At 45.2% G+C, this 24,580-nt stretch overlaps 1 protein-coding gene and 2 long non-coding RNA genes across 4 annotated transcripts in view; 2 read left to right on the top strand and 1 right to left on the bottom strand.

Moving 5' to 3' along the window:
- LOC118177724 overlaps nucleotides 1–1,834 on the top strand; it is a 5,694-nt gene extending 3,860 nt beyond the window's left edge. The window contains exon 2 of the long non-coding RNA XR_004755904.1: nucleotides 1,769–1,834. This is a non-coding gene — a long non-coding RNA (uncharacterized LOC118177724). The remainder of the gene's footprint in view (nucleotides 1–1,768) is intronic.
- A 1,395-nt stretch (nucleotides 1,835–3,229) lies between these two features.
- On the bottom strand, nucleotides 3,230–18,228 carry SELENON (selenoprotein N). 2 transcript variants are annotated; one of them, XM_035345703.1, is made up of 12 exons: nucleotides 18,063–18,228; nucleotides 14,291–14,408; nucleotides 13,352–13,482; nucleotides 12,671–12,883; nucleotides 11,666–11,790; nucleotides 10,720–10,857; nucleotides 9,004–9,085; nucleotides 7,851–8,039; nucleotides 6,473–6,578; nucleotides 5,519–5,631; nucleotides 4,722–4,823; nucleotides 3,230–3,520 (listed from the first exon to the last, which is right to left on the bottom strand). In XM_035345703.1, exons 1-12 carry the CDS (start codon nucleotides 18,168–18,170, stop codon nucleotides 3,350–3,352), a joined length of 1,596 nt encoding a protein of 531 aa, XP_035201594.1. In that variant the 5' UTR covers nucleotides 18,171–18,228; the 3' UTR covers nucleotides 3,230–3,349. The 2 variants fall into 2 exon arrangements, with proteins under 2 accessions (XP_035201594.1, XP_035201596.1); XM_035345705.1 differs by having other exon boundaries at nucleotides 13,394–13,482.
- Nucleotides 17,296–24,070, top strand: LOC118177725. Its single transcript, XR_004755905.1, has 2 exons — nucleotides 17,296–17,755; nucleotides 23,928–24,070. It is a non-coding gene; the product is annotated as an uncharacterized LOC118177725 (long non-coding RNA).
- The last annotated feature ends 510 nt before the right edge of the window (nucleotides 24,071–24,580 follow it).

Below are 24,580 nucleotides of genomic sequence, written 5' to 3'. Positions count from 1 at the left end.
CCCCCCCCCCCCCCCCCCCGCAGTATTACAAGGTTATTGAAAAAAACGTAGTAAGTTTACAAATGCAAGAAAAAGCTTGGCATACATTAAAAAGAAGGCCTCAGGCAACAGTGTCTGTCCAGAGCCCACCCGCAGCTGTAAATGGACAATGACAGGTTGATTAGATTGGGCAGTTTTGTAGTTAACGACACAGGGACACAGTCGAACCCAGGATGCCCCAGACTGCTCCACCCTGTGGGTGGCTGCCTGGGCTCCTGCCACAATTCAAGCAACTCCTGCCATCTTGTGCACACGCAACACGAGGGCGAAGGACGCCCCTCCCTCCTCCACCCACTACTCCCTGGCTTTGCAGAACCTCTCTTGCAGCTGTTTTTCCATGCCTTGAGAAGACGACAATCCCTGGGTGCTCAGCTACTGCCCGTCCTCTGACCCCTTCTGCTGCAAAACCAGTTGGAAGGAAAGCAAATGGAATGAATTCTCCACATGCACACAACCAAGAAACACCACTTGGAAGGCTGAAGCCATTGACTGCGGGACTAACAAAAGATGCAAACAAAACAAACTCATGAAGCTCTGTAAAAGACAGGAGAGATGATCTATGCTAAAGCTGTGCTTCCCAAGGAGTTGGAGGGAGGTAAGCACTTGGTTTGCTCTGTTGCTCTTGGCTTGGGCCAAGTCCCCAGAAGGAACATAGAGGGGGCTGAGACTGCCAGCATGACAGGAGCTTGGTCTCTAATGCTGTCTATTTAACACTTCCCATAGCCACCGCTAAAAGTGCTGTCTGTAACCCAATCCTGTAATTACCACATGCCGTTGAAGTGCTATAAAAGTGCAGAGCTAATGCATAGTTATAAAGTCAATTAAAAAAAAGTCCGACAGGTAATTAATCTCACTAGAGCAATTACTAAAGCTACACTGACTTACCCAAAGGTCCATCTAAACTCAGCCTGTAGCCATGGATAAAGACGGAAGGGCTGGAGCAGGATGAGGAACGGGTACAGGAATCTCATTAAGTTCAACAAGGCAAAGTGTTAAGTCCTCCACGTGGGGAGGAACAACGCCAGACATCAGTACATGCTGGAGGCCACCCCACTGCAAAGCAGCTCTGCAGAAAAGAACCTAGGAGCCCTGGAAGAAACCAAATTGAATGTGAGCCAGCAATGTGCCTCTGCTGTTAAGAAGGCTAACTATTTTTGATTGCATTAGGCAAAACATTGCCAGCAAGTCAAGAGAGATGATCCTTACACTCTACCCAGCGTGGGTGAGGCCACACCTGAAGATGTGTGTCCAGTTCTGCGCTCCCCAGAATGAGACCTGGACATACTGCAAGGAGTACAGCAGAGGGCTACCAAGACAATACAGAGATTGTCATACCTCTCTTGTTAGGAAGCACACAGAGCTGGGACTGTTCAGGCTGGAGAAGAGGAAGTTCGTGGGGAACCTTATCAATGTGTATCAATACCTGAAGGAAGGGTGCAAAAAGACAGAACCGGACTCTTTTTAGTGGTGCCTAGTGCCAGGATAAGAGGCACACGTACAAACTGGCACACAAGAGGTTCCGTCTAAACATCGGGAAGCACTTCTTTACTGTGCAGGTGACAGAGCACTGGAATAAGCTGCCCGGAGAGGAGGGCAGGTGACAGAGCACTGGAATAAGCTACCCAGAGAGGAGGTTGTGGAGTCTCCCTCCTTGCAAATCTTCCAAAGATCTTATTCATGGTCCTGCGCAACTTGTTTCAGGAGTCAGGTGTCCCTGCTTGAACAGGAGGTTGGACCAGATGACCTCCAAAGGTCCCTTCCAATCTCAACTGTTCTGTGATTCTACCTCTTCCTATATATATATATATATATATATATATATATATATATATAAAAAAAAAAAAAGGCATTCCCACCACTTTTGATTTGGTCCAACAAAATTGTGCTTCAGAGAGCAGAAAAGCTTCAACAGCCATAGCTGTTTGCAGCCATCTATTGAAGATGCTTAATCTCACCTATTTACAAGAATATGCTTAAAACCCCATTTCATTTAACCCTTCCTTCCCCAAATTGCACTCATTGTGTAGTCAGTATGGAGTAGGAACAACTGCTCAGGATGTTTGCAGAAAAGGGACAATGGCATTCTGGTTAAACAACTGCTTATTTGGGAAAGTCTCCTGACAATTTCTTTATACCACTGGCCTTTAAAACTGCTCAGTTCTCAGCCAGTTAGTGCTTTCAGGATAACGCTGAACCTTCCCCTCCCAAAGGGAACTTCATGGTTCATCCTTCAGCAGGACTTGGAAAATCAGAGCAAACATGGACCGAGTATTTCATCACCACTGAAGAGACACTGGAAGAATAAAGCTCTCAAACCAGGTGGGGTGGGAGTAGCCTTGGTATGAATGGGAATGGTGGTACTGCTCATTATGGTGTCCATAGCCTGTCGCTCACATATTGTACAGGTAGAGCTTACTTCCAGAGACTCTGGTCCCTAATCCCCAAGTTAATCCACAACTGACATCTCTTAACTACATCATATCTCAAATGCCCTGTTCTCTACTCCTAATTTCACTATGTGAACCTCACTATCTTCATCAGATGCAAAGAACGTGCATAAATGAGACAGTTCCCACACCATGTCACACAGGATAGGGGTCTGAGGCATCCAGGGAGCTGGGAGGAGGCTACTCCAGAGATCAAGCCTCCAGCTAGATCCTCCTACTTCCATGTCTACACATTTTCAGCTACAGTCCCACTATGCACTGGTTGCCATAGCTGTCAATAAATGTCACCACTAAGAACTGGGATCCATGCCACAGAGTAGCTTACAGCTTGGAACTGCTGCTGGCAAGGAGGTATGGACGACACCAGATACCAGGAAAGAGCTTCCTGCCTGCGCTGGATTCTGTGCATTCGCCCACATGGCACAGGTGTTCATCAGGAGTGTTTGGTTGTTGTGGCAATGCTGTTCTCTGTAATTCAACACACAGTCTAGCTCTTGAGATCAGATGTTTCCAGGTGACAACTGGTATATCTGTAAGAAGAGTTTCATCCCAGGGTCTGAAGAGGAGGAGGAAAAATATGAGGGTGGGTGGCAACGTGTATGCACAAAGAATGTTTATAAATCCAAGTATTTTCATTCCTGTAAAAAAATTGCCTGAACTCAAAAGGACAAGTTACATAAACTGGTATCACTTGAACCTTAAGCCTTGAACCAACAGCCCAGATCACCCAGAGCAAAGTCCCACTCTTGGAACGGTCTGCATCTTAAAATCAGTGGCATGAAGATGAGGAAGAACTGCTGCAATCAAAATAGATGTCTGAAGTGTTTGGCCATCTCCACGGGGGCATCCAAGTGCCTTTGTTTTTAGGTCTGCAGGTATGATTTTGCTCTTTGCAGTCCTTCCTTCAGAAACTGGAGGTAAGTTGCAGTAGAAGGGTCATCAAAATGGTTTGAGAAACTAAAGACACTACTTTCAACATCTTCAGGCTTCATAGAAGTAATATCCAAGAAGTAGTTGGCATTGATATGGTGAATCTGGGAAAGAAAACAGATGAGAGGAGACTTTAAAGACAAGCACAATACCTCATCTACTGCCTTGGCCTCTTGCCAGGGCACAGGTGACAATACTGTAGCAACTCTAAAAGAATCTCAAACATTTTGCAAATCTTAATTCAGCATCCAGGACTCAGGTTTCTATTTTAGTCAGAGAAAGATGTGTGAAAGACAATGGTCTGTTCTTCTCCCCAGAAGTGCTGAGCCCTCACTTAGGTTAAGAAAAATATGAAGGTGATTTGGAAACAAATCATGCAGGCGTAAAACTTAGCTTTGATCAAGGGCTAGGGAGATGGTAGCCTACCCACGCTAACTGCTGGGGTGCATGTTCTCAGACTAGCATAGCTGCAAAACCAATGTGTGAGCTTAAAATGCCGCTGTGCCTTCCATTTCACCAAAGGATAAAGGACAGGGGGATGTGTGGCCACTGACCACAGAAACCTTTACAGGCTGTAACTTCCTGAGCAGAAGCCACTCACTGGTCCACAGCATAGTTTGGAGGAGAGCCACTAAAGAGACAGCAAGGAGTCACCACAAGTGTTACTAGCTAATGTCTGGGTAGTGTGGGGAACAATCAAACTATCAGTGGCAGAATCCTCCACTGCAGGCAGCCAAGTCACTGACCCACAGCAAAGCCCCACAGCATGAAGCATCAGGAGCTATTGTCATTCTTCAAATCCAAGGCAGAAGGGGTCATTGGGGAGCACTGCAAAGCCAAAGTGTATGGATTTGTTAATGGCTGATCTGCTATGAAAAGCTCCAGGAGGCAAGATATAGGTAAACGTATTTAGAAGCTGCTGCCAAGGAGAGATTTAAGTGGAACATTAACACAAGGGACAATGGATGCAGGAAAAAAGCTACAATGGCTGTTCAAATGCCACCAACTCCAACAAAGGTCAATGAGGAAATGTAGACAGACATGTGGTTCATTTTTTATTGTTTTTCCCCCCTAATGTTGTTGTTCTGTCTCAGAATAAAAATACGTTTGTATCAGACTTCTTGGTAGAGCTCTTGCTGCTGTCTGCCTGTAACAACATCCCTGAGAGCAAAGCACAGCCCCACAAAGGTCTGAGGAGCCAGAGAACAGCTGAGGTAGCACAACCCTCACTTTAGGCTCTGCAGATGGAAGTACATTCTGGCAGGGAGAACCAAGCCCAGCTGAAGGGGGGCTTGAAGAACATACCACCGTGCCATTGGGGAGGCAGATGATCATCTCCACAGGGAAATTGTATTTCTCAAGGTGCAGGTCAGCCAGCTTGCTGTAGAACTCATTCTCTCTGTTGGCCTGTAAGGAGAACCCAGAGAAATACTCTTACATACACCAAAATGAGCAGAATGGAGTGGAAGAAGTAAAGCTAACGTGGGATGAGGGGGCAGCCCAAAGAGCCACCATGATAGCTGTCTCTATTGTCATGATCTGCTTTACTATTCCCTTTCAGCCAGTGTCCCCTCCTCACATTTCAGCTGTAGCTTTTCTTCCCTCAAAATAAGATCATCCCATTACTGGCAGTTCCCAGTCACATTAACAGTCCAACTCTAGCTTTTTCTAATGTCTCCAGCTCTGTAACTGACCCCAGCTGACAGCATAGGCCCAGAGGCAGGCTCACAAGTGGGGAAAGGTGCATCAGGGGATCAGGATTCAGAGAGTTATTTGGTGCTCCCTTGGGTACAGAGAAGTCAGTTTGCTGATAGCATAAAAAGCCTTGGATGGTGATATGACAGTGAAGCATCTGATTTTTTTTTAATTTTATTTTTAATATCGGCAACATGATAGAATGAAGGGGTTCACTGTGCTGTTTTCTTAGCTTGCCTCTATCTAGTGTTCATTTTGCCACTGCAGTTGCTAGGTCACGGAGGGCTTGGAACCAAAATCCCCCATTGGTACAGGTGTGAGCTCTCCCCTCCTGCCAGCACCTCCTAGCACTGTCTGTGTTCAACAGCACCAAACACAAAAAAGGCAGATGTGGCTCCAGCACTCACCTGCAGCTCTTCCAGCTCCTTTACCAGCGACCAGCTGCTAATGAAGCTCTCATTCAGCAGGGCAAGGATGGGCGAACTTTCCAGGACAGTCTCCCGGAGAGTTCGCCCTGAACCTGGCATACAAAGAAAGGCAGACAGCAGTTTGCAGTGACTCCCAAGCTGACTATTGCCATGATTCACGCCACTGCCTGAGTTGCTGCAGCAGCTGGTTTGAGCTCCCCCCAGCCTGGCATATTGTCTAATTACCCCTTTGCTGGCAGTTTTCCATTGCTTACTGCTTCTAGTGTGTGCTGCTGGCAGAGAAGGCTCACCAGAGCAGACGCCATCCACTTGAAAGACAATACAAGGACCAGAACAAGCTTGTCATGGAAGCTGACTGGTTTGCTGCATTTTGGAAAGGATCAGGCCCTGCACATCTACCCTGAGTGCCTCTTGCTTTTCATACTGAGCAGAGCAAATAAGACTAAAAGATACCTGCACCTCTCCCACCCATTACTCCTGCCCAATGTGGCATGCAAATTATTGGGCACTTTAGGGAATGGCTACACATCAGGACAATTTCAATCCCACTGCTGGCTCTGGCTTCTCCTGTGCAGGTGTTAGCAACAAAGCAGAGAGCAGTGTCCATTTTACTCCACAGATGCAGCCTCTACCCTAGCAGACTGAGAGGGGAAGAGAAAGAGGAAAGACCAGATTCACAGCTCACCCTCAACAAAGTCACTTGAATTAGCGAGTTGGTCTGGGACTTGTCTAAGAGAGACCTAATCCTGCCACTGGGGACCTAAGCTCTGATCAGTAATTCCCCACTTCCAGCCCTTTTCTGTGCAGGCGCCCAAAATGAGGAATGCAACATTTATTTATCCCTGGCTCCTGACCAGCTCTCTGACACCCAGCCCTTCTCAGATCCTGAACGAGGTGCATCATTCCTCCAGCCACTGTGGTAGTGTCCCTCACCTCAGCAGGACTGGTCATCCAGGGCACCCCAGAGCAGGATCGAGTGCACCAGCTTCTTTTCTGCCTTTGCTCTCTCAAAAGCTTGTGTGAAGGGAAAATAGGAGACCTGGAGACAAACAAAGAACTGGACACTTGAGAAACAGACACAGAACAGCTCCCACAAATGTGGGGTCTGAAGGAACCAGACCTGCCACATTCCACAGGTGACATATACAGATCTGCAGTAGTTTCTGTAGATCAAAGCAAATTACAATTGTCCTTCTTCCCATGGGCAGCTTTCATCTTCCCTCACTTCAGGGACTACAGGGGGCAGACAGGCATTTCCTGGGCAGGAGCAAGCTCTTCTCGCCCTCACTTTCAGCTGGTCATCTTGTTACTGCTGCTCAGGTAGGATGTAGCATAGCAGATACTAAGTCTGAAGCATTAACTGTGTTGCCACGTGATACAGGGCCTTTCCTCTGGGAAATGTTCAAGAAGCTAAAGTTGCCCTCAGGCCTGATAAACAGCCAGTGAGCTCCTAACAGCAAAGTGTGGTGTTACTGGCACCCACAGAGCCCCAGATTTACACACTGCAGACAGCATGTGCACAATCTGTCAAATGCACCTCAGTAGCCTGTGAAATCTGGACTTCAAATATTTACTACAAAACCTCACTGAAACGGTCTAAAAACTGTCTGTGAGGGACCATGCACTGAGATTGTTTCAATTACTCAAATGAAGGGAACTTTATTAACATCTTGGCAGCACAAAGGGACATTTGTAAGCTCAAGCACAAGGAGGCAGCCATTGAAATATTCATTTAGCCAAGGAAGCAGTGACAGGCAGTTGCCACTGTTCCACAGGCCACTGATATGTTAAATAGTTTAGGTCACCCAATGCTATTAATTTGTGTCTCACTGCAGGATGCAGCAGCACAGGCAGATTGTGTGTTTCCTGCTGATAAGGAAAGCTTGACCCAAACACAGCTGAAATTTGCAAAAGCAACACCAGAGAAAAACAAGTTCAAAAGCTGTGCAATTGGCTGCCTCACACAGAAACAACATTGGTGACTACTGAAAAGAGGAAGGAAGGATGAGCCTACATTTACAATGCAGGTCTGGGGCACGTGACATCTAAGCCTTACTCCTGCCTGTGCTGCTGTACAAGCCCAGTTGGCCTTCAGAGGTGCTGTTCTCTCTCACCTGAAAACTGGAGGCCCATCAAGCCACACAAGCAGTGCCTGGGAGGCGCACACAGCTCCGACACCCTCACACTACTCTAAATGCTGATCAGTTTATGGCCTCTGGCTTCTGCACGTCCTCAAGGTGGACTGGCCATCTCAGTAAAAATGACCTGCCCTAATTAAACATGTCAAGGAAGAGTACAGCCCCTTCCTCACCTTTTTAAATGGATACATGGCCACTTCCAGCTTCTGGGCTGCCTCTTCCCAGGGGATTTCCTGCTGCCAGGTTATCTCTTCGAAAACAAACTGAATAGGCTCCCCTGAGGGATCTCTGCTGTCAATCACATTTCCATTTTCATCATAGATCACAGAGGGGACTGATGGCCCTGTGGATTCCAGCTCCATCTGCAGGAGAATAAGCTCAGAGTTAGATATTGTGGATATCCCACTCCTGTTTATTCTGTACTCCAGAACAGGATGAAGATGCAAATTAAGACTGTACAGCTTCTAATGAAGATAGAGCTGGATCTATGTCTCCTGGAGCTGCACTTTAACAGTTGCAGATGTGTTTTATTATTGGGGATTAACAGGAAAGCATCTTCATTTCCTTCAATTTGTCTGTCTCTGCTTGCTAGATTGTAAAGGCATGAGACTCGTTCGTTCCATGTTGCCATCTTCCCAGAGGAGATTTTTGACTGTAGGACACCAGCCCCTTAAAATCATTGGGATCTGCAGGGCTAGTCTCATTCATACCATCAACAAAGCCCTTACACAGCTCATGGCTAGCCCAAGAGGGTGCTGTTCAGGGAAGCTGTTCAGGAGCTTCCCTGTAGCTTAGAGCTCAGGTACAACAGAAATTATTTTTTGTTTTCATGACTTTTGCTAATTAAAAAGTAACGTTGATCTAGATTAGGAGAAAATGGTTCTGTTAAATTCAGGAATTCACAATTCTGATTTATGTTTCCTGTCCCAACAGCTGGGATTACCACCAAATATCTTCATGCAGTTTCTAAATCCAGATACACCATCGTTCATACACTCCCCTCTGGGCTCACAGCCTGGGTTTAGCTTCATCTTCCTCCTGCCTGGCAGACAACTTTTTTAAATGGAAAAAAGTCATATGACTCCAGAAGCTTAAGATTCAACCCAGGGTGAGGGGGGGAGGGGGAAATTGTAAGAGCTGCCATAGTAAGCCACATTAGTGCAGAGGACATACACAGATCACCTGAGATTATATCATTATATTGGAGTACTCAACAGAAAACTCTGAAGAGCAGGGCTAATTGAGGTTATACAGCTCAGGTGCACAGCAGCATAAATTTTGGCCAAGATACTGCATGCATACAGAAGACTGACTGTGGCTACAGACCTGAGGCAGATAACCTATATCCACTTCCATGTTGCTGCTTTCACTCGCCCCATACAGCCACTCCATATCAACGTTCAGCGACCTGCAAGGTGAACCCAATATGTTCAGAGTCACCCTATACTACAGCTGTGTATGGAAAACCCCAGTGCTTCTCTTGCAGGGTCAGCACTGAGGCCCAGAACCTCTAGGTCCTTGGAGATCACCGTGTTCCCTGCACAAGACTAGCCACACTAGATCCCTGTTAGCTCAAGGTCCAGGCGCCTACCGAACCCTCTGGGCAAATACATTCATTCCTTTGACTACTGTCAAACTAAGGGAAGAGAGAAGTATATTTGCACACTGTTTCCTGACAACACTTAACTTGCACATTCTGATCCTGCTGAATTTATTTTTTTTTTTCCTTAAGTGAAAGGCTTTTGCAAGGAGTTCTGCCTGAGCCGTAAGTGTCTGCTTGCTCTAACAAATGTGCTGACAGAGTCATAAGGACGGAGTCACCAGGATAACGTCAGAATTTTCACTCCAGCCATCAAGGGCAAAGAGATTTTAGGCTTCTTTCCCCTAAGATGTTTCCAGCTGCTTGCCAGAGAGCAGGAACGAGCCAGCATGAAGCTACATGCACAAAACGTTAACCTGTGAAATGACAAGCAAAAATATTTTGAAGCATGAGCATCAGACTTTGGCAAACTTCAGTGTTTTCAGCTAGGCACTAGAATCACTAGGGGATGCCTCTTCACACCCTGCTGGTCTCTCCCTATGCTCCAAGTACAAAGGTACTGGTGAGTGGTGAATCTGACCCTGAAATCAGTCAGGGATCCTCAGCAATTGTAGAGATGCATTTGCCAGTTTTACAAACTGCAAAGTTCATTTCACTCAGATTTTCCAGGGACTTGGCTGAAAAACATCAGCTCATCCAGCACTAACACAAGAAGACTTCTTCAGCTTACAACAGGCATCTGACATGTGTAAAAGTCCTTGCCACAGCCAGGGACTGCTGGAACGGGTGAAGAGGATCACAGACAGCTTGCAGAAGTGCTAATAATGAAGATGCTGCTGCCTGTCTCTTGGACAACATTGGGAAAACTTAAATTCACTATCCCCGTGTGCCTACCCATGTGGCTGCAGGTACCTCCCTTCTGAAGTGGTTTGGCACAGGACTGCTCAGGCTTGGGTTCTCAACTGAAACAAGTACTGGTTGTAGACAGGTTGCACAAAGATACCAATCCCACACGCCATGCTCCATGCCCCCTCCAACCTCTGTCCAGCTTGTTTCTCCTCAGGGACAAGCCCTTGTCATTCACTGCCTCTTCCAGCCTGATGCCCCCCAGACCTGTTGATAAACAGAATCTTTCCTGAAAAACTGCATCAGATCCAATCTGGGAGCAGCTGTATCTACAGAATTGAAGACTTGACAACTGTGATGACCGCTAGGAAAGAAGAATGTGCGAGGAAAACAGATAAGCGAACAGCAGAACTAGTCTGCACAAAGCTCAGACTGCAGATATGTCTTCCCTGTGCAAGCCAGGATACCCATGTACCACAAGGGACTCTGCTCAGGACACCCATATTTTTAAACAAAAAGAACCCGCCAGACTCCTCCCACACACATCCCCCACCTCTGTACAGGACAGGATCCCAGAGTCCCTGGATTCCACTGGGTCTCATTTATAACTGTCCTCAAGTCTGTTCAGCACACAGAAAAGAGAGAAACAGCTGTACCTGTTGTTAGGGACGAAGAGCTTAAACTCTCGGACATGGGAAGAATCCTTGGAGAGGATGATGTGACCTGTGAACTGGCCTGGAGAAAACCAGAAAGGGAAGTATGGTGGCTCATTCAGCTGGAACTCAGCATGGATCCTGAAATTAGAAGGGAGCCATCAGCTCCAGTGCCGGAAGAAAAGAAGGGATCATGTACTACAAATGATAGCACGGAGAAGTGATCTCCAGGCACCAGACTTACAAAGCTAAATTAGGGGAGAGAGGTTCAGTTCAAAAAGCTTTTAATGTCACTCAGTAAAAAGGTAAAAGACTGGAGCAGATTCCCTGGATCAGCAGTGTTCCTGGTACTGATGCCTTTTGGAAGTGGGCAGTAAGTGCACATCCAGTAAGGATGAATTACATTATCAGTCCTTGAAACACAGGAACAGACTAGAACTCCCTCAGCCTCCCTTCCATCCTGATCAGGCAAATTGTGTTTAACAATCACAGCAAAACATGAGAACAATTCCACAGAATCCTCCACTCTCCCCCTTGGAGAAACACTCTATCCCATGATTAAACAAAATCTAGCAAGTTCCTTTGATGATCAGGCTCTCTCCATTCAACAAGGGACATTTCTAAGTCAAGGGCAATAGAGGATGGCTGCTGTCCTGGCCCAGGCAACAGTCCCTGCTTCACCAGGGACTCAGTGCCACTGGGATCATGGGCACGTCCTTTGTGCATCAGCAAAGCATCACACATGGGCAAGAGCTGGCTGGGTACCACCCTCCTCCTAGAACTGCTTCACCTCCCTCCCAGCCAGGGCACATCTGGTCTTGTCTGGGAACAAGACTGCAGATCCAGTACTATGGCATTGGGTCACAGCAGCCTTCTCCACTCCCCTGAGATATGGTACAAAATCAGAGGTCTACCCAACACCTCTAACAACCTGGACCCATGGCCTTACCTGAATGCTATAGCATAGTAGAAGGTGCTGATGGCTTGGATACAGGCCACAGATCCTTGGGGAGCAAAGCGGGTTTTTACAAAGGGGCGTGGGTGGAACATGCTCAGAAGTCTGTGGATTGTGATCTAGGGAAAGAATTGTTAGAGAACAAAAATGAGAATGGTTCCCCTAGTGCAGATCACAGGTCAGATGCACCTCCAAAATAACTACCTGCCAGATCAGGAAGACAAGAAAATTGCCATGGCTTAAAAATTAGCTCGGAGACTTGCCTAGTCACAAAGTAAGGAGATAAAACTAGAGAATGGCTTTAAAATAAATCCATCTTCCATGTTTTTTATGCTATTCCCATTGTTCCAAGTTTCCATCCTCCCAGTCAGGTGAATATCTGAGCATGGTAAACTGATCTATGACGCTGTATACAACAATACTACTTAAGACTTGCAAAGAGTGGGTATGCAATCAATAAACATACCAGGCTGTAAAAGTATATCAATTATGTGATCACAAACACCTATCTGGGCACCCCAGGTGAATGCAATATAAACACCTGGCTTTACAAACTATGTATACATGTCGCTTCAGTTGTCAATGAAATATCTCACCTCCAGGGTGGCAAAAAGCAACTGTTCTGCAAAATACAATCACCTCATTCAAGTGCTTTCTGAATGACCGTTTCTTCCCCCCCCCACCCCTCCTCCACCCCCCACCCCGCTGAGAAAAGGCTAGCCCAAGAACCCAACCACTTAAACAAAGCAAGATGAAGTTACTCTGGTCAGCTCATCTGGCTATGACAGACACACAGAGCTTTTGCCTTCTCTCAGTTTTTACCTTTGATTTAGAAGACAGTGCTCCTAGCTGTACATTGCAGCCTTTTAGCTGCCTTTGAAAGTCCATGGAGATATAATGTAACAGCCTTGTCCATGCAATTGATCTGGGCCGTAAGGCAGTACACATTTATACAAGAGCCACCTCTCAGATATATAGAAATCAAGTTTTATATCTCACCTCTTTGCCCTTGGGAGGTGGAGGGTAAAATCTGTTGTTGGAAAGATACCCAGTGAAGATGTTCAATTCACTAGGTATTATCCACCACGGATCCCCAAGATCAAATTTATTCTTCGGAGGAAGAAAGGCTTTAAACTGTTTGGCAAGCATTACACTCATATGGGCTGCGGGGGCAGTCCAGTTCCTCAGCCCAGACAGAGCGACGTAAGAAATCTGTCAACAAAAGATAGCATCAGAGCCTAGACCAGACTCCTCAAACATGCAGCAACGTTGATGGATATAACTATGCTCTGGGGGAGAGGGGGAAAAAAAATAATGTTTAAATTCTTCCCACCACCCCAAACACATCCAAATAGTTCTGTCAACTTTCAGTTACGTGAGCAACAGGAAATGGGAGACAGTACAACAGGCCAAACACCACTGCTTTTGGACTTCGTTCCAGGAAAATCACCTCTAATGTCTGCTTCAAGCTTCCCAGGAAGGGCGTATTAACTGGGACTCAGTGCTGAATGTATTAAAAACAATGCAACAATGAAGAAAGCAGTGAGTTCGCTGATCAAAGCAAATACTATTGGCCGGAGCCAGACCATCTCGCTTGTGCTTATTCCTGATTATCGCACCAGACCATAGGATGCGTATATACTGAAATTTCTGACCATACATGTCCTGCATGATACGTACTCCCAAGAAACCATCTTTGCTCTTTGTCATCGTTTCCATTACCAGAGGCTGGAATTTAGCCACAATGGACAATGTCTCCCCAGTTGGATCAGGCATCTCTTCCTCTTCAAATTCTGAGACGGGAGTAACCCCTAGACAAAAAGACAGGAATTTAAGAGCTGTTTCAACATCCTCCCATCTTCAGCCATCTGAAGTGATTATACATTTTTTCTGGCTAATGCATGAGCACTGGGAACTTCCCAGCTGTTACCATGCTGTATGCAAGGGAACACCCACCAGAACTCAAACCACTCCAGAGACTGACATGAATTGAAGGGGAGCCCTTTTTTCAGTGGATGACACTGCTTTGCATGGCTCAGTTAAGCACTCATGTCACCTATGAGAGGACACACATGCTTTAACCAATTCATTACAGCACAAGCAAACAACTCTCTGTATTTCAATTGTACTGTAAATTCTCCTGTACATTATCATAATCACATTTCCTGTTTGGCACCAAGAGACATTTGCTACATGCTGATACAGTCTCCAAGCATGGTCTCTCACAATTGCTGTCTGAGAGAGTCTGCTATAGCCAGAGAAGCATGTGAATGAAATAAGACTCACTAATGATGTTGGCCTAGGCTGGACTGAGCTTTATTTGTTGCATTCACCCATCCCAAATCCTCTGTAAACTCTAGACAAAGTAACTTACATACTTTGCTAAGCCCAGCAATGGAATCCTTAGTCTTACAAAAACTGAACTTTGTGAAAGTTTGTGTATGTTTACTGCTTAAGGCTCTTCAAAAATATGTAAAGCATTACCAGCCTCTTTTCAAGTAAATAAGACCCAAAACAGCACACAGAAAAAAGTAAAGATACCAAGAGAAATTGCTGAGGACATTATCTTTGGCTTTTGCTCCGTTTATGCACAGAGAATTCTGCAATGTAGAAACCTACCCGTCAGCTTCTCAGCTATTGGCTTGAATTCTTCTGGGCTGAGGTACAGATCATTGTTTGTGTCCAGAGAAGAAAAGAGAAACAGTCCCTCACTTCCCAAAGACTTCAGTGCCAGCTCCTAATTCAGGAAGGAGAGACAAGTGAGATTTCACTCCTACCTCTTGCAGAAAATCACTCTGACCCCTCTCAGCTTCAGAGTTCATTTGCATTCTTTCCAGCACAGAAACACAGTGGTCAAATTGAGAGATTAATGCCCTTTAGCAGGACTTTGTGCTATTTACAGCAATGATCAGTGTCCAGAAATAGCTGGCATCAGCATGTTAAAACTACATCTGGCTAAGTAATTCAAACTGAATGATTCGTTCAGAGTCAAATGAAAAACTCTATTGTCAGAAAAAAATCCAACTTTAATAAGACACTCCTAAAACCGTGAATATTCAGGGCACCAGAAGATCCTGATTTCTGTAATTAGCTAATGCATAGTGAAACAGCATCAGTCAAATATGATTAGTCACATCACAAAAATACAAAGGAAGTCAACTGAACCCTTGTACTTCTGCAAAAAGTAACTTAAACTGGGGCCGAGATCAATACCAACTGTATGGTGCACGGCTGTCCTGCTGCAGCTGGTTGTCATCCAAGCCTCCAGTGTCAGGATATACTGAGTATTTTGACCCCTTGTTCCACAGGGACTACTGCCTACCCATTCTGCCATACACTGGGAGACGCAACTCAAACCACCTTCTCCAGAAACCCTACACAGTCCCAGCCACCCTGTGCCTCAGTTTCTCCCTCTGTAATACTTAGCGGGACAGCCTGCAAAGCCCATGTGGAGGTCCTCCAATGGAAAACAGCACTGATGTGCACTGAAATGCAATGTCTCACTTGGAACAGTTCCTGAAAGACTAAATTATTCTGGTCATTTCCAGCCTGCAGCACTCACAGCACTGAAGGGAAAAGGGCAATCTGCAGGCAGAATGAGAAAGCTCCACACTGGGAAGTCAGGCAATTCACATCACTTCCAGCCAGCCTACAGCAGATCCCTTGTGATCTATCATTTTGGGGCAGCTTCCCCTGTCACCCAAGTAAAAGCCTAAAGCTGCAAGGACAAATACTCTGTAGTCTGCTGTTTCACTGTGTTTATTCTCTATTGCCTGCAGCACTGTTATCATCCCCATAGCTCCTGAACTAGTTTATTTTCCATCTGTTGCCTGCCAGCCTGAAGCAGAACTAATGCAGCCTGGAAGCCAACTGCAGCAACAGAAGCACTTAAGAGCCTTCCAAGGTAATTTCAGGACTGAGAGACTAAAATAAAGAGACTGGAATATAAACCAGAAATATGGACCCAGACACAACTGAAGAAAGACAAGGATCCAAAACACGGAACATAGAGGAGTACACAGAAACTACACAGCTGAAAAAATGAATGAAGGAACAAGATGGTTAGTTATCTACATACAGGAGCAAACCACTCAGGAATCCCCACATTCCTGGGGACAAAACTCTCCCTCTATAACCGTAAGAAACATAATTGGTCGTACAAATCAGTAGCAACATTTTCCTGAACAACTGCCCTGTTACCTGACAGCCCAATGCCAGAGTCATGTCATGAACCATTGGGCCAGGCTTCAGTATATTTCTCTGCTCCAGAGCTTGCTTGGGCATAGCACATACTGCACTAATCTTGCAAGGGCCCATGTGATCACTTACTCTCTGGAAGCAAGCACACAGTACAGGGAATTGTGCAGGCATTGCACAATGACATCCTGCTCTGCACAGGAGGCTGACCTGGATGAATACTAGGCTCTGAGGAGACAGTCCACTTCCTAGTCCTCTCCACAGCATATTAGAATTATGAATCTTTCAGAGTGTCTCTTCTTTTGCACTTCACAGACACAGACCTCAATGGATGGAAGGCAAATGAGCAACAAAGTTTTTGGCTGATTAGACCACCTGCTGCTGTAGTATTGGGTAAAAGACAAGATCATTTGCTTAGCAGGGCTGAAGGCAGAATGAGAACCAGTTATGCTCTCTGAGTGCATCTAAAATGGCAGAATATGAAGAGAGGAATATGGGTGCCTGGTATTGGACATTATCATCCAAAACTCGATCTACATGTAAGAATTGAGAGCATACTCCAGTCCTCTGAGCCTCCACTTCTCACATTGGTTAAGCAATGAAAGAACATCAGTTGCAGAACCATCAAAAAATTATTCCTACAACCACAACTGGTCAGAGAGACAGACAGTAGCTTTGTGGTCAGATGACTTATGACTGTGCATGCATGAACACATCTCATGAACACCAGCAGCTAGCTGAATACAGCAGCCCTACAGGCCTCCTGTCTCGACCAAACAATGCATCCCTTTAAGGAGCCAGCTAAAGCAGAGAAAGGTAAGCCCCAGAAAGTACTGTCACAGTGTATCAGCTCTGCAGGATTACTCCCTTCACAAATACATTTTCATACTCACAAAATATGGCTTTCTTGGTCATTTTATAGAGGAAGAGAACTATGGTGTTAACAAAGAGTATTCTTCTCCCACCTACTTCTGGGTTGCTCAGCTAAATGGAAAAAAAATAAACACCTTGGACTGTTCACATTTTGTTCCTATCTCCAGCAGTGCCCTGTGACAACTTTAAAAACACTCGTCTTTTTATTTATAGAAATACCAAAGCCTGTGTTTTAACGCAAGTCAATTGAATTATAAAAATTACAATCAGAAACAATATCAAGAAACCAAATTTAAAAATATAAAATTGCATTTTTCAGCTCCCATTCTCTATTCTTTTGCTACTTCCACTGACAGAGTCATTCAAGACACACAAAAGCTGCATTTTTAGTATGAAAAACAACAAAATCTGAGCATTTGGGGCCTTTTTTAAAGGGAATAAAATAGCAAGAAAAGACAAATCTTTAGAGGCCATGCGAGGAGGTGTAGAGCATTATGTCAAGAACAGGGCTGGGGGTCTGATGCTCTTGCTTGTCCCTCCCTCTTCCGGCTGGGGCCACTGGACTCAAAGCAGATAGGGGAGGAGGTGGAGGCCCAGCCAGACACAATAAGAAATAATCCTCAGGGCAAACCCTAAGCATGGTGGCTAGGCACAGCTCAAACCTGTGGGGCCGACACTGAAGCTCTGCCATCATGGAGTTCATTGGGAGGTGCTTGTGTCTTGCACTTCACTGCCCTGCACAGGGCTGTGTGATGGTCACTGGTGTCTGGTGGTTAGTTACCTCAGCCCTTGGCAGCAGCCATCTCAAGACCAACAGTGGCCATCTCAAGACTGGTGGTCACCACAGATCTGCGGTCACCATTAGTGCCTGGTGGTGATCACAGCTCTGCAGCCATTTCAGCCTGGCAGTGGCCAACACAATCCTAGTGGTGACCTCAAGCCTGGTGCCCGCCACTGCTCCAAAAAACCTCAGCCTGCTCTACAAAATCTCGAGCCCCCAGATGGTCGTATATGGTGAGTACCACAACTCTGTGGTCACCTCACCCACAGCCACCTCAAGCCCTGCAGCCACTGATGGCTGTTAGCTACCAAAGCTCTGTGGTCACCTCAGTCCTGAGACAACCACCTTCACCCCAGCTGCCACCTCAAGGCCCGCCGTACCCTCACCTCTGCGGTCCTGTCAGCCCTGCGGCGACCACCACCGCCAGCACCGACCCCACGGCGGCGGCGGCGGCTCCTCCCGCCATTTCCTCACGCACCTTCCTGCGTGAGGGGCAGCGCGGCTACAGGCGCCCCCCCCGCACCCCCATCTCCTCGGTACCTGCTGCCGGGCGGCTTCGGCGTCCCGGTAGTACTTGACGGCGGCCAGTGCAGCCAAGGCGGCGAGGCCTAGCGCCAGCCGCGAAGAAACCGCACCAGGCCCCGCCATGCCGCGACACTCAATGCCGGCGCGCCGCCATGGCCGCGGCGCCTGGGGGAGGCGTCAGGCGAGCAGCGCTAGTGAGGAGGGGCCGGGGCCGGGGCCGGGGCCGGGTGAAGGCCCACGCCCTACCCGGCCTGCCCGAGCGGGGGAGGAGGACCGCCAATGGAGAGTTTTGTACGCCTCGGAGGAGAAACTACGTTTTTGCTTTAAATTTGCTGCAATTTATCAGCTACGTGGACTCTTGGAGTAAATTACTCACCGTCCTCCACTGCAGTCTCATTACTCTCCGTGTTTTTGTTCTTAATTATCGGAGAGTGGCATGTATTTCCCATATACACACCAAGGAATTTCAAAAGTGGTCTTTGATTCTTAACTCAGTATATAGCCAAAAAGAGCTGTATTCAGCTTAGGTAGCGTGGGGGGCTTCTGGTCACCAAAATTAATACATATATTTTTAACAGATATTTGCAGTTTCACTTCCAGGCACTGACTCCACTGTGATTTAAGACCCAGGACCATGAGGCTGGAAATTAGGAGATGGGAATGACTCAGTTGTTTTGCAGCCACAGGGCAACAGTGCTCCTCTGCAATCTGGATGTAGCCATTGTGCTGCCATCCTGCAACGATCCCTGCAGTCCTTCCTGCATGTCAGTCATCTGTGTGTCATTTATGGCATCATGCTGGTCACAGACCTTTACAACAGCATGAAACTCTGTGTTCTTTGTGCTCTTCAGGTTCTTCTATGTGGTTCCCACATTGCTCCTTAGCAGTGGCATAGCCAAGAGAGATATAAATATAGAATATAGCCATTTTAATCCTTTCCCCGTAACTCAGTCTCCTTCTCTTACTTACATGCAACCACACTGAAATCCTTCCATTGCTCAGGAAAATTTAGGACTGTTTCATTCATATTTTTTTAATTATTTTTTTTTATTATTATTTTTTGCTGCTGCAGGGCTCATGGTGCAGAATGTCAAAGTTCCCTAAGGGTAGCTGGAAGCTGTAGCATTTAATCCTTTGAAGCTCTTGCTGTTTCCTAAGCCTGCCTAATCATTTCTGATTTAGGTTTAAAGAGTGTTGTATTTAGAGAGGACAAGAGCATGACCAAGAACCATGAAGAAAGCAGTGGCAGCTGCTCAAGGAAAGAGGAAGAGGCTGGTAATTCTAAAAAGGCAGGAGTGTGGAGTTCTGAGAAATTCCCAGGACAAATAAAAAAGCATTTTTTTTTTTTGTATGTGTGTGCGTTTGTTTGTTTGTTTGTTTGTTTTTGTTGTTTGTTTCTTGCAGTCCACAGTGAACAACTATGAAGGGAGCAAGATAGAGGTGTTGAAAGGGAAATACAGCCTTCCCTTTCTCCCCTCACTGTTCTGCCCTCTGCAATAGATCCCTGCACAGCCCTTAACGTTTCTCTTGCAGTAATGGAGTAAGCCTGAGCAACACTAGAGGGATCTAGATAGATAAGAGCATTGGGCCATCAGCAGCAGTGTGAAATTTAACAAGAACAACTACCGTATTCTGCACTTGAGATGGAGTAATGCTGCACTAAGTACAGACCGGGAGACAAGTGACTGGAGAACAGCCCTGCAAGAGAGCAGCAGTCTGGAGGTAGTAGTTGACAGTAGGCTCAGACTGAGCCTATGTATTCTGGGGTGCATTAAATGTAGCACAAACAGCTGGTCAAAAGAGGCAATTGTCCCACTGTATTTAGCATTGGTCCAACCTCACTTGGAATACTGTGTGAGTCCTCAATTTAAGACACTTGAAAGTATCTAGAGGGCAACAAAGCTGGTAAAAGGGCTGAAAGGCATGTCCTATGAGGATACTGTGTTTGTTAAGCTTGGAGAAAAGGAAGATCTCTACAACTTACTGAGGAAGGGAAGTAGGGAGGTAGGTGTTCATCTTTTCTCCCTGGTATCTAGTAATAGGATGCACAGCAATGGATCAAAGCTGTGTCACAGGGAGGTTCAGATTAGACATTAGGGAAAACTTTATCAAGAGGGTACTTAGACACTAGAACAGGCTTCTTACAGAGGTGGTAGTTTCCCTGTGCCTGTCCATGTTCAAGAGGCATTTGGATAATGCTCTGAATGACATACGTTTACTTTGGGTCAGCCCTGAAGTAGTCTGACAGTTGGACTTCATGATCTTTGCAGATCCCTTCCAACTGATACAAAATAAACACCGGGTTATTTACAACTCAGACCAGTGCTGTTACATCTGCACAGTTGAGGGAGGAAGGGGAAGGCTCCTTCTGCCACCCTCACCATAGAAGAAAGCGTTCATGAAACTCTGCCACTGTTTTCTGCTTTCTACCTCCCCATCAGTCAAAGAACCAATGCCTGGGCCATAGGGAGGAAATGGGAAGAATTAAATTAACAGAGTATTGAAATAATGTTTGGGAGCAAAGACAGGTGTGAATGAGTTGGTCTCCACTTAAGTAGATTTGCTTTAAAACATCTTAGACTCATTAGGTTGGGCAGTGAGGTGTGGAGAGCTTTAGCTTACCTCAAATAACCTAACAAGTGCCTTCAGAGCATAAAATATAACAGGATGAAATAGCTTTGAAATAGGATAAATGTACTTGAGTGTCTGGGAAATAAGCAAGAGCAAGAAGTGACATGAAATGACAAAGTTTGCAGCCACCTAGATGGAGAAGGAGGCTTGACAGGGTGGCTGGCAGAGCCAAAACAATATAATTTAGATAAGAAGCAGAGGGGCTCATTTTACATCTGAACCATTTCCAGTATCATCAGGGAACATGTAAAGATGACAATTGTGGTTGAATTATTTGATGGGAAAAAGAATGAAAGACAAAAGGTAAAGTAATTCAGGATATCTGCTGGGAACCAGTCCTTCATAGATGAGAACAAAACCAACAACTTCTGGCTCTACATGGCTGGTTTTACAGATAACAGTAATGAGGAAAAAACGGAAGTATTCAGAAATCTGCTGAGCAGCTCATCCAGGCAACCTTGTATCACAGAAAATCCTGAAGATTTCCACCAAGAAAATTCAGCCAGGATTAATAAATAAATAAATAAATAAAAGGCAAGAAATTGGTAGCAGACATGGAAACATGGTAACAGACATGGAGTGATATTTTTTTTATTATTTTTTTTTTTCAGTAAAAGGACAGGTTCTCCATAGAATAATTCCATGTTCCAGGGCACCATGTTCTGAGAGCTGAGGAACCCTGTCCTCATTTAAATTTATGATCCCATTCCCATAGACTGAAACCCTGGCCAGTTTTAAAGTCAAAGCAATCACAGTGTAACGAAAACCAGCATTAAAATTTGAGTTCTGTCCACAAATGGGGAAAGCACCTGGATAATCCCCTGAGGAAGCAAGTGCTGACCAGACTGCAGCCCCAAACCATGAATCCTCTGGAAAACAGTAAGGAAAAAGGCATATCTAAGTCCAGCTTCACATGAGGCTTTTCAAAGGGGATAAGAACTCCAGAGCTGTTTGCTGCAGAAAAGGTGCTTGCATCCTCGTCCACGGTAGATGCGCTGTGACATGAAATTACACAGGCAGCCATGGAAAACACTTCATCCTAGAAAAGGAATAGGCAGCAAAGGCTGCAGAGTTAAGTGAAATTTGGTACAGACAGTTCAAACTAGACAGTTTAGTAGAAGAGCATGAGCCAATGTCTACCAAACTCCCATGGACCTGCACTCCTAACTCCCCCTTGCAATTCAGTGTTTCATATTCAGTAGGAAGCAATCCATTCTGGTGAGTCACTTACAGTTCATAAACTCACTGGCTCTCTAAACAAAAGCATTTACAATGAAAAGGTGTTTTACTGAGAGGATTCCTGATTCTATGATTCTATTTACAGCACAATACCTGTCTGAGGCACCACAGGGAACGAAGCCACAGACAAATGTGATCAGAACTGCTGAAACTTTGAAACTGCTAGCACTGGGCGCCAGAGCTCAATGCATCAAAGCAATCAGATAAAGAGATCAGATCAAAATGTATGTGGAAAAATACCAGGACTTCCAGGCTTTTGAATTCAATAACTAATTCTGCTGTAACTCTTCCAAGGGAACTTAATAATGTGATAAAAAGGTGTGTGTTACAAAAAATGCTTTTGTTTTCTGGATTGTTTTATCTTACCTTCTTGTATGGTCAGGCAGTGACAGCCAGCCAGGTCTACAAGTGATAGTTTTCGTCCTTACCACATGATGAAACTTCATCAGAACTGCAGTTAAAGAAAATTCCTGTTGACATAAAATAGGATCACACGTTCTGGTGGTGAAAATTAACATGATAATTTCAGTTTCTGAATTTGAATGTAAGAGGGGAAATGAGAAATAACCTTGGCTGATCACATTTCCTGCTAAAGCAACTCAAAAGTAGAAAACACCATAAACCAACAACACAATTCCCACTGGTGTTCCCCATGCTTGAGAATAAAAAAGCAGGAAAGCAGCGCCAAGACACACATCTTCCCCCATTGCTTCCATTAGACTGGTTCTAACCTAACACTCCACTTATTTATTCACTTAAAGTATGAAAATCAAGGGGTTTCCCATCTGGACAAACACAATAAATCCTCCCTGCTGTTCAGGGCATGTGCTAAATAAGAGAGGTGAAATCCCAGAGCCTGCTTCTGTACGCAGGACTCCCAGAGTTGACAGCCCTGCTCAAGCAAGAGCATCCAAACAAGGTTCAAGGCATATGGAGGAGTGAGGAAAGAGCAGAAGCATTTCAGGACACCACCGGGGCAAACACTTCTGTTACCTGCATTGCCTGTGAGACAGAAGAATCCCAGTTGTGGCTCCGGGCTAGGCCCTGGAACAAAGCTGATCCTCAGAACAAATCTTTACTCCTGCTATAAATAGGCATGCTTAAGTTGATGCCTGTGATTAATCCGCTGAGCTCTGGGACTTAACTGTGGGTATCTGTGGGCAGAAGCATTTGCAGAACTGTGGTCTGCGAGAATAGAAAGCATGGCTTTTTGCAACAAAAAAAAAGTTTTGCCACTGGTGCTGAGCTTCATACCAATGTCTCATCAAGCAAACTTAGCAATCAAAAAGCTTTACGTTGACAGGCATACTGGACAGCTAAAGAAATTCCAGATTTGTAATGCAGCCTCTGAACTACAGGAATACAGCAGATTTCCTTCAGAAGTGTATGTGACTTTACTAATGCCATTCTTGCTCACTTGTGTAGAAGAGAAAACAAGAGCAGAGTTTTAACACGACACCAAGGACCTATTTTTAAAGGAAGCTAAAAACATCTTATTTATTTTGGGGGGTTATGTGGGAAAGGAATTTGCAGGTGGCTTTGTGCTGTTTCCCATGTCCCTGAATTAGAGATAATGAGGAAACAAGCTAGAGATGAGTGCACAGAGAAGCTAGACCAATGATAAGTTGTTGTCGGCGTGTGCTGTAGTTAGTTGCCTATATATACTCTGTTAGAACTTGCAATAAAAGAGGACGATTATACTCGCATCGAGGTTGCATCGTTACTCCAGGACTGTCTCCCTTTCCGACAGGGTTATATTTTGCCAGGCCAAGTGTTTTGAGCTACTTCAAGAGCAGAACATTTATGGAATTCCCTTAATCCATTACAAACATTCTGTGGGCTAAGCTGACCTCCCAGTACCCAAAGCTCTCAGATAAGACAACTCATTCTCGAAATGTTTATTTACCAATAACCATTCCTCTATGCTAAGCATACCATCCCCTATCTTTATTCCTTGAATAATTCTAAGTCCATATCTGACAACCTTACTTCTCTTTGGCATTTACACAGGCATGAATTTAGAAACATGTTCCCATGACTTGCTTCAAGCAACTTCTTCTTCCCTAAGTGCTGACTGAACCAATTATCAAGAGTGTCACAAGAATGTAGAAAAATATTCTATTACCAAAGACCATGCAGCTTTGCAATGACCAGAAAAAAGGCTAGTGGGAGCAACAATCCAAGATCCATCCCCAGTTACAAGAACTGCTAAGCAGTACTGCTAAGCAAGTACTCCACAACTACAAGGGTCAGAACAAGAGTGGTGTATGAACATCTCTGCACAGTTATCCTGCCTAGAGTCACATACCAAGGACACACACGGTAAAAAGCTAATTCAGTACCAGGACACATGGAAGAATCTGGCTTCATTTTTTTCCCTTTCTTTTTCTCCTGTTACTTTATTCCAGAAACAATGTATATGAAAGAGCAAACTTATCTGGGGATTTTTTTTTATTATTATTTTTTTCTAGAAAATAAGACATTTAGTAGTACTCCTACTAATCTATATCGGACAGTGAACAAATGATTTAAAAGAGCTGGTACAAGTGGGAATTGCTGTCCATACAAGTAGATTATGCTGGAAATCAACATACATTGTGAAATATTCCTGAAATAATCCAGTATTGTCACCGAGTTATTCCAGGCATGATGTAACAGGTCTT

The sequence above is a fragment of the Oxyura jamaicensis genome, chromosome 23 (assembly GCF_011077185.1).
Source record: "Oxyura jamaicensis isolate SHBP4307 breed ruddy duck chromosome 23, BPBGC_Ojam_1.0, whole genome shotgun sequence".
NCBI classification, from domain to species: Eukaryota; Metazoa; Chordata; class Aves; order Anseriformes; family Anatidae; genus Oxyura; species Oxyura jamaicensis.
Note: the sequence above shows the minus strand (reverse complement) of the source record. Positions and strands in the feature narration are given on the sequence as shown.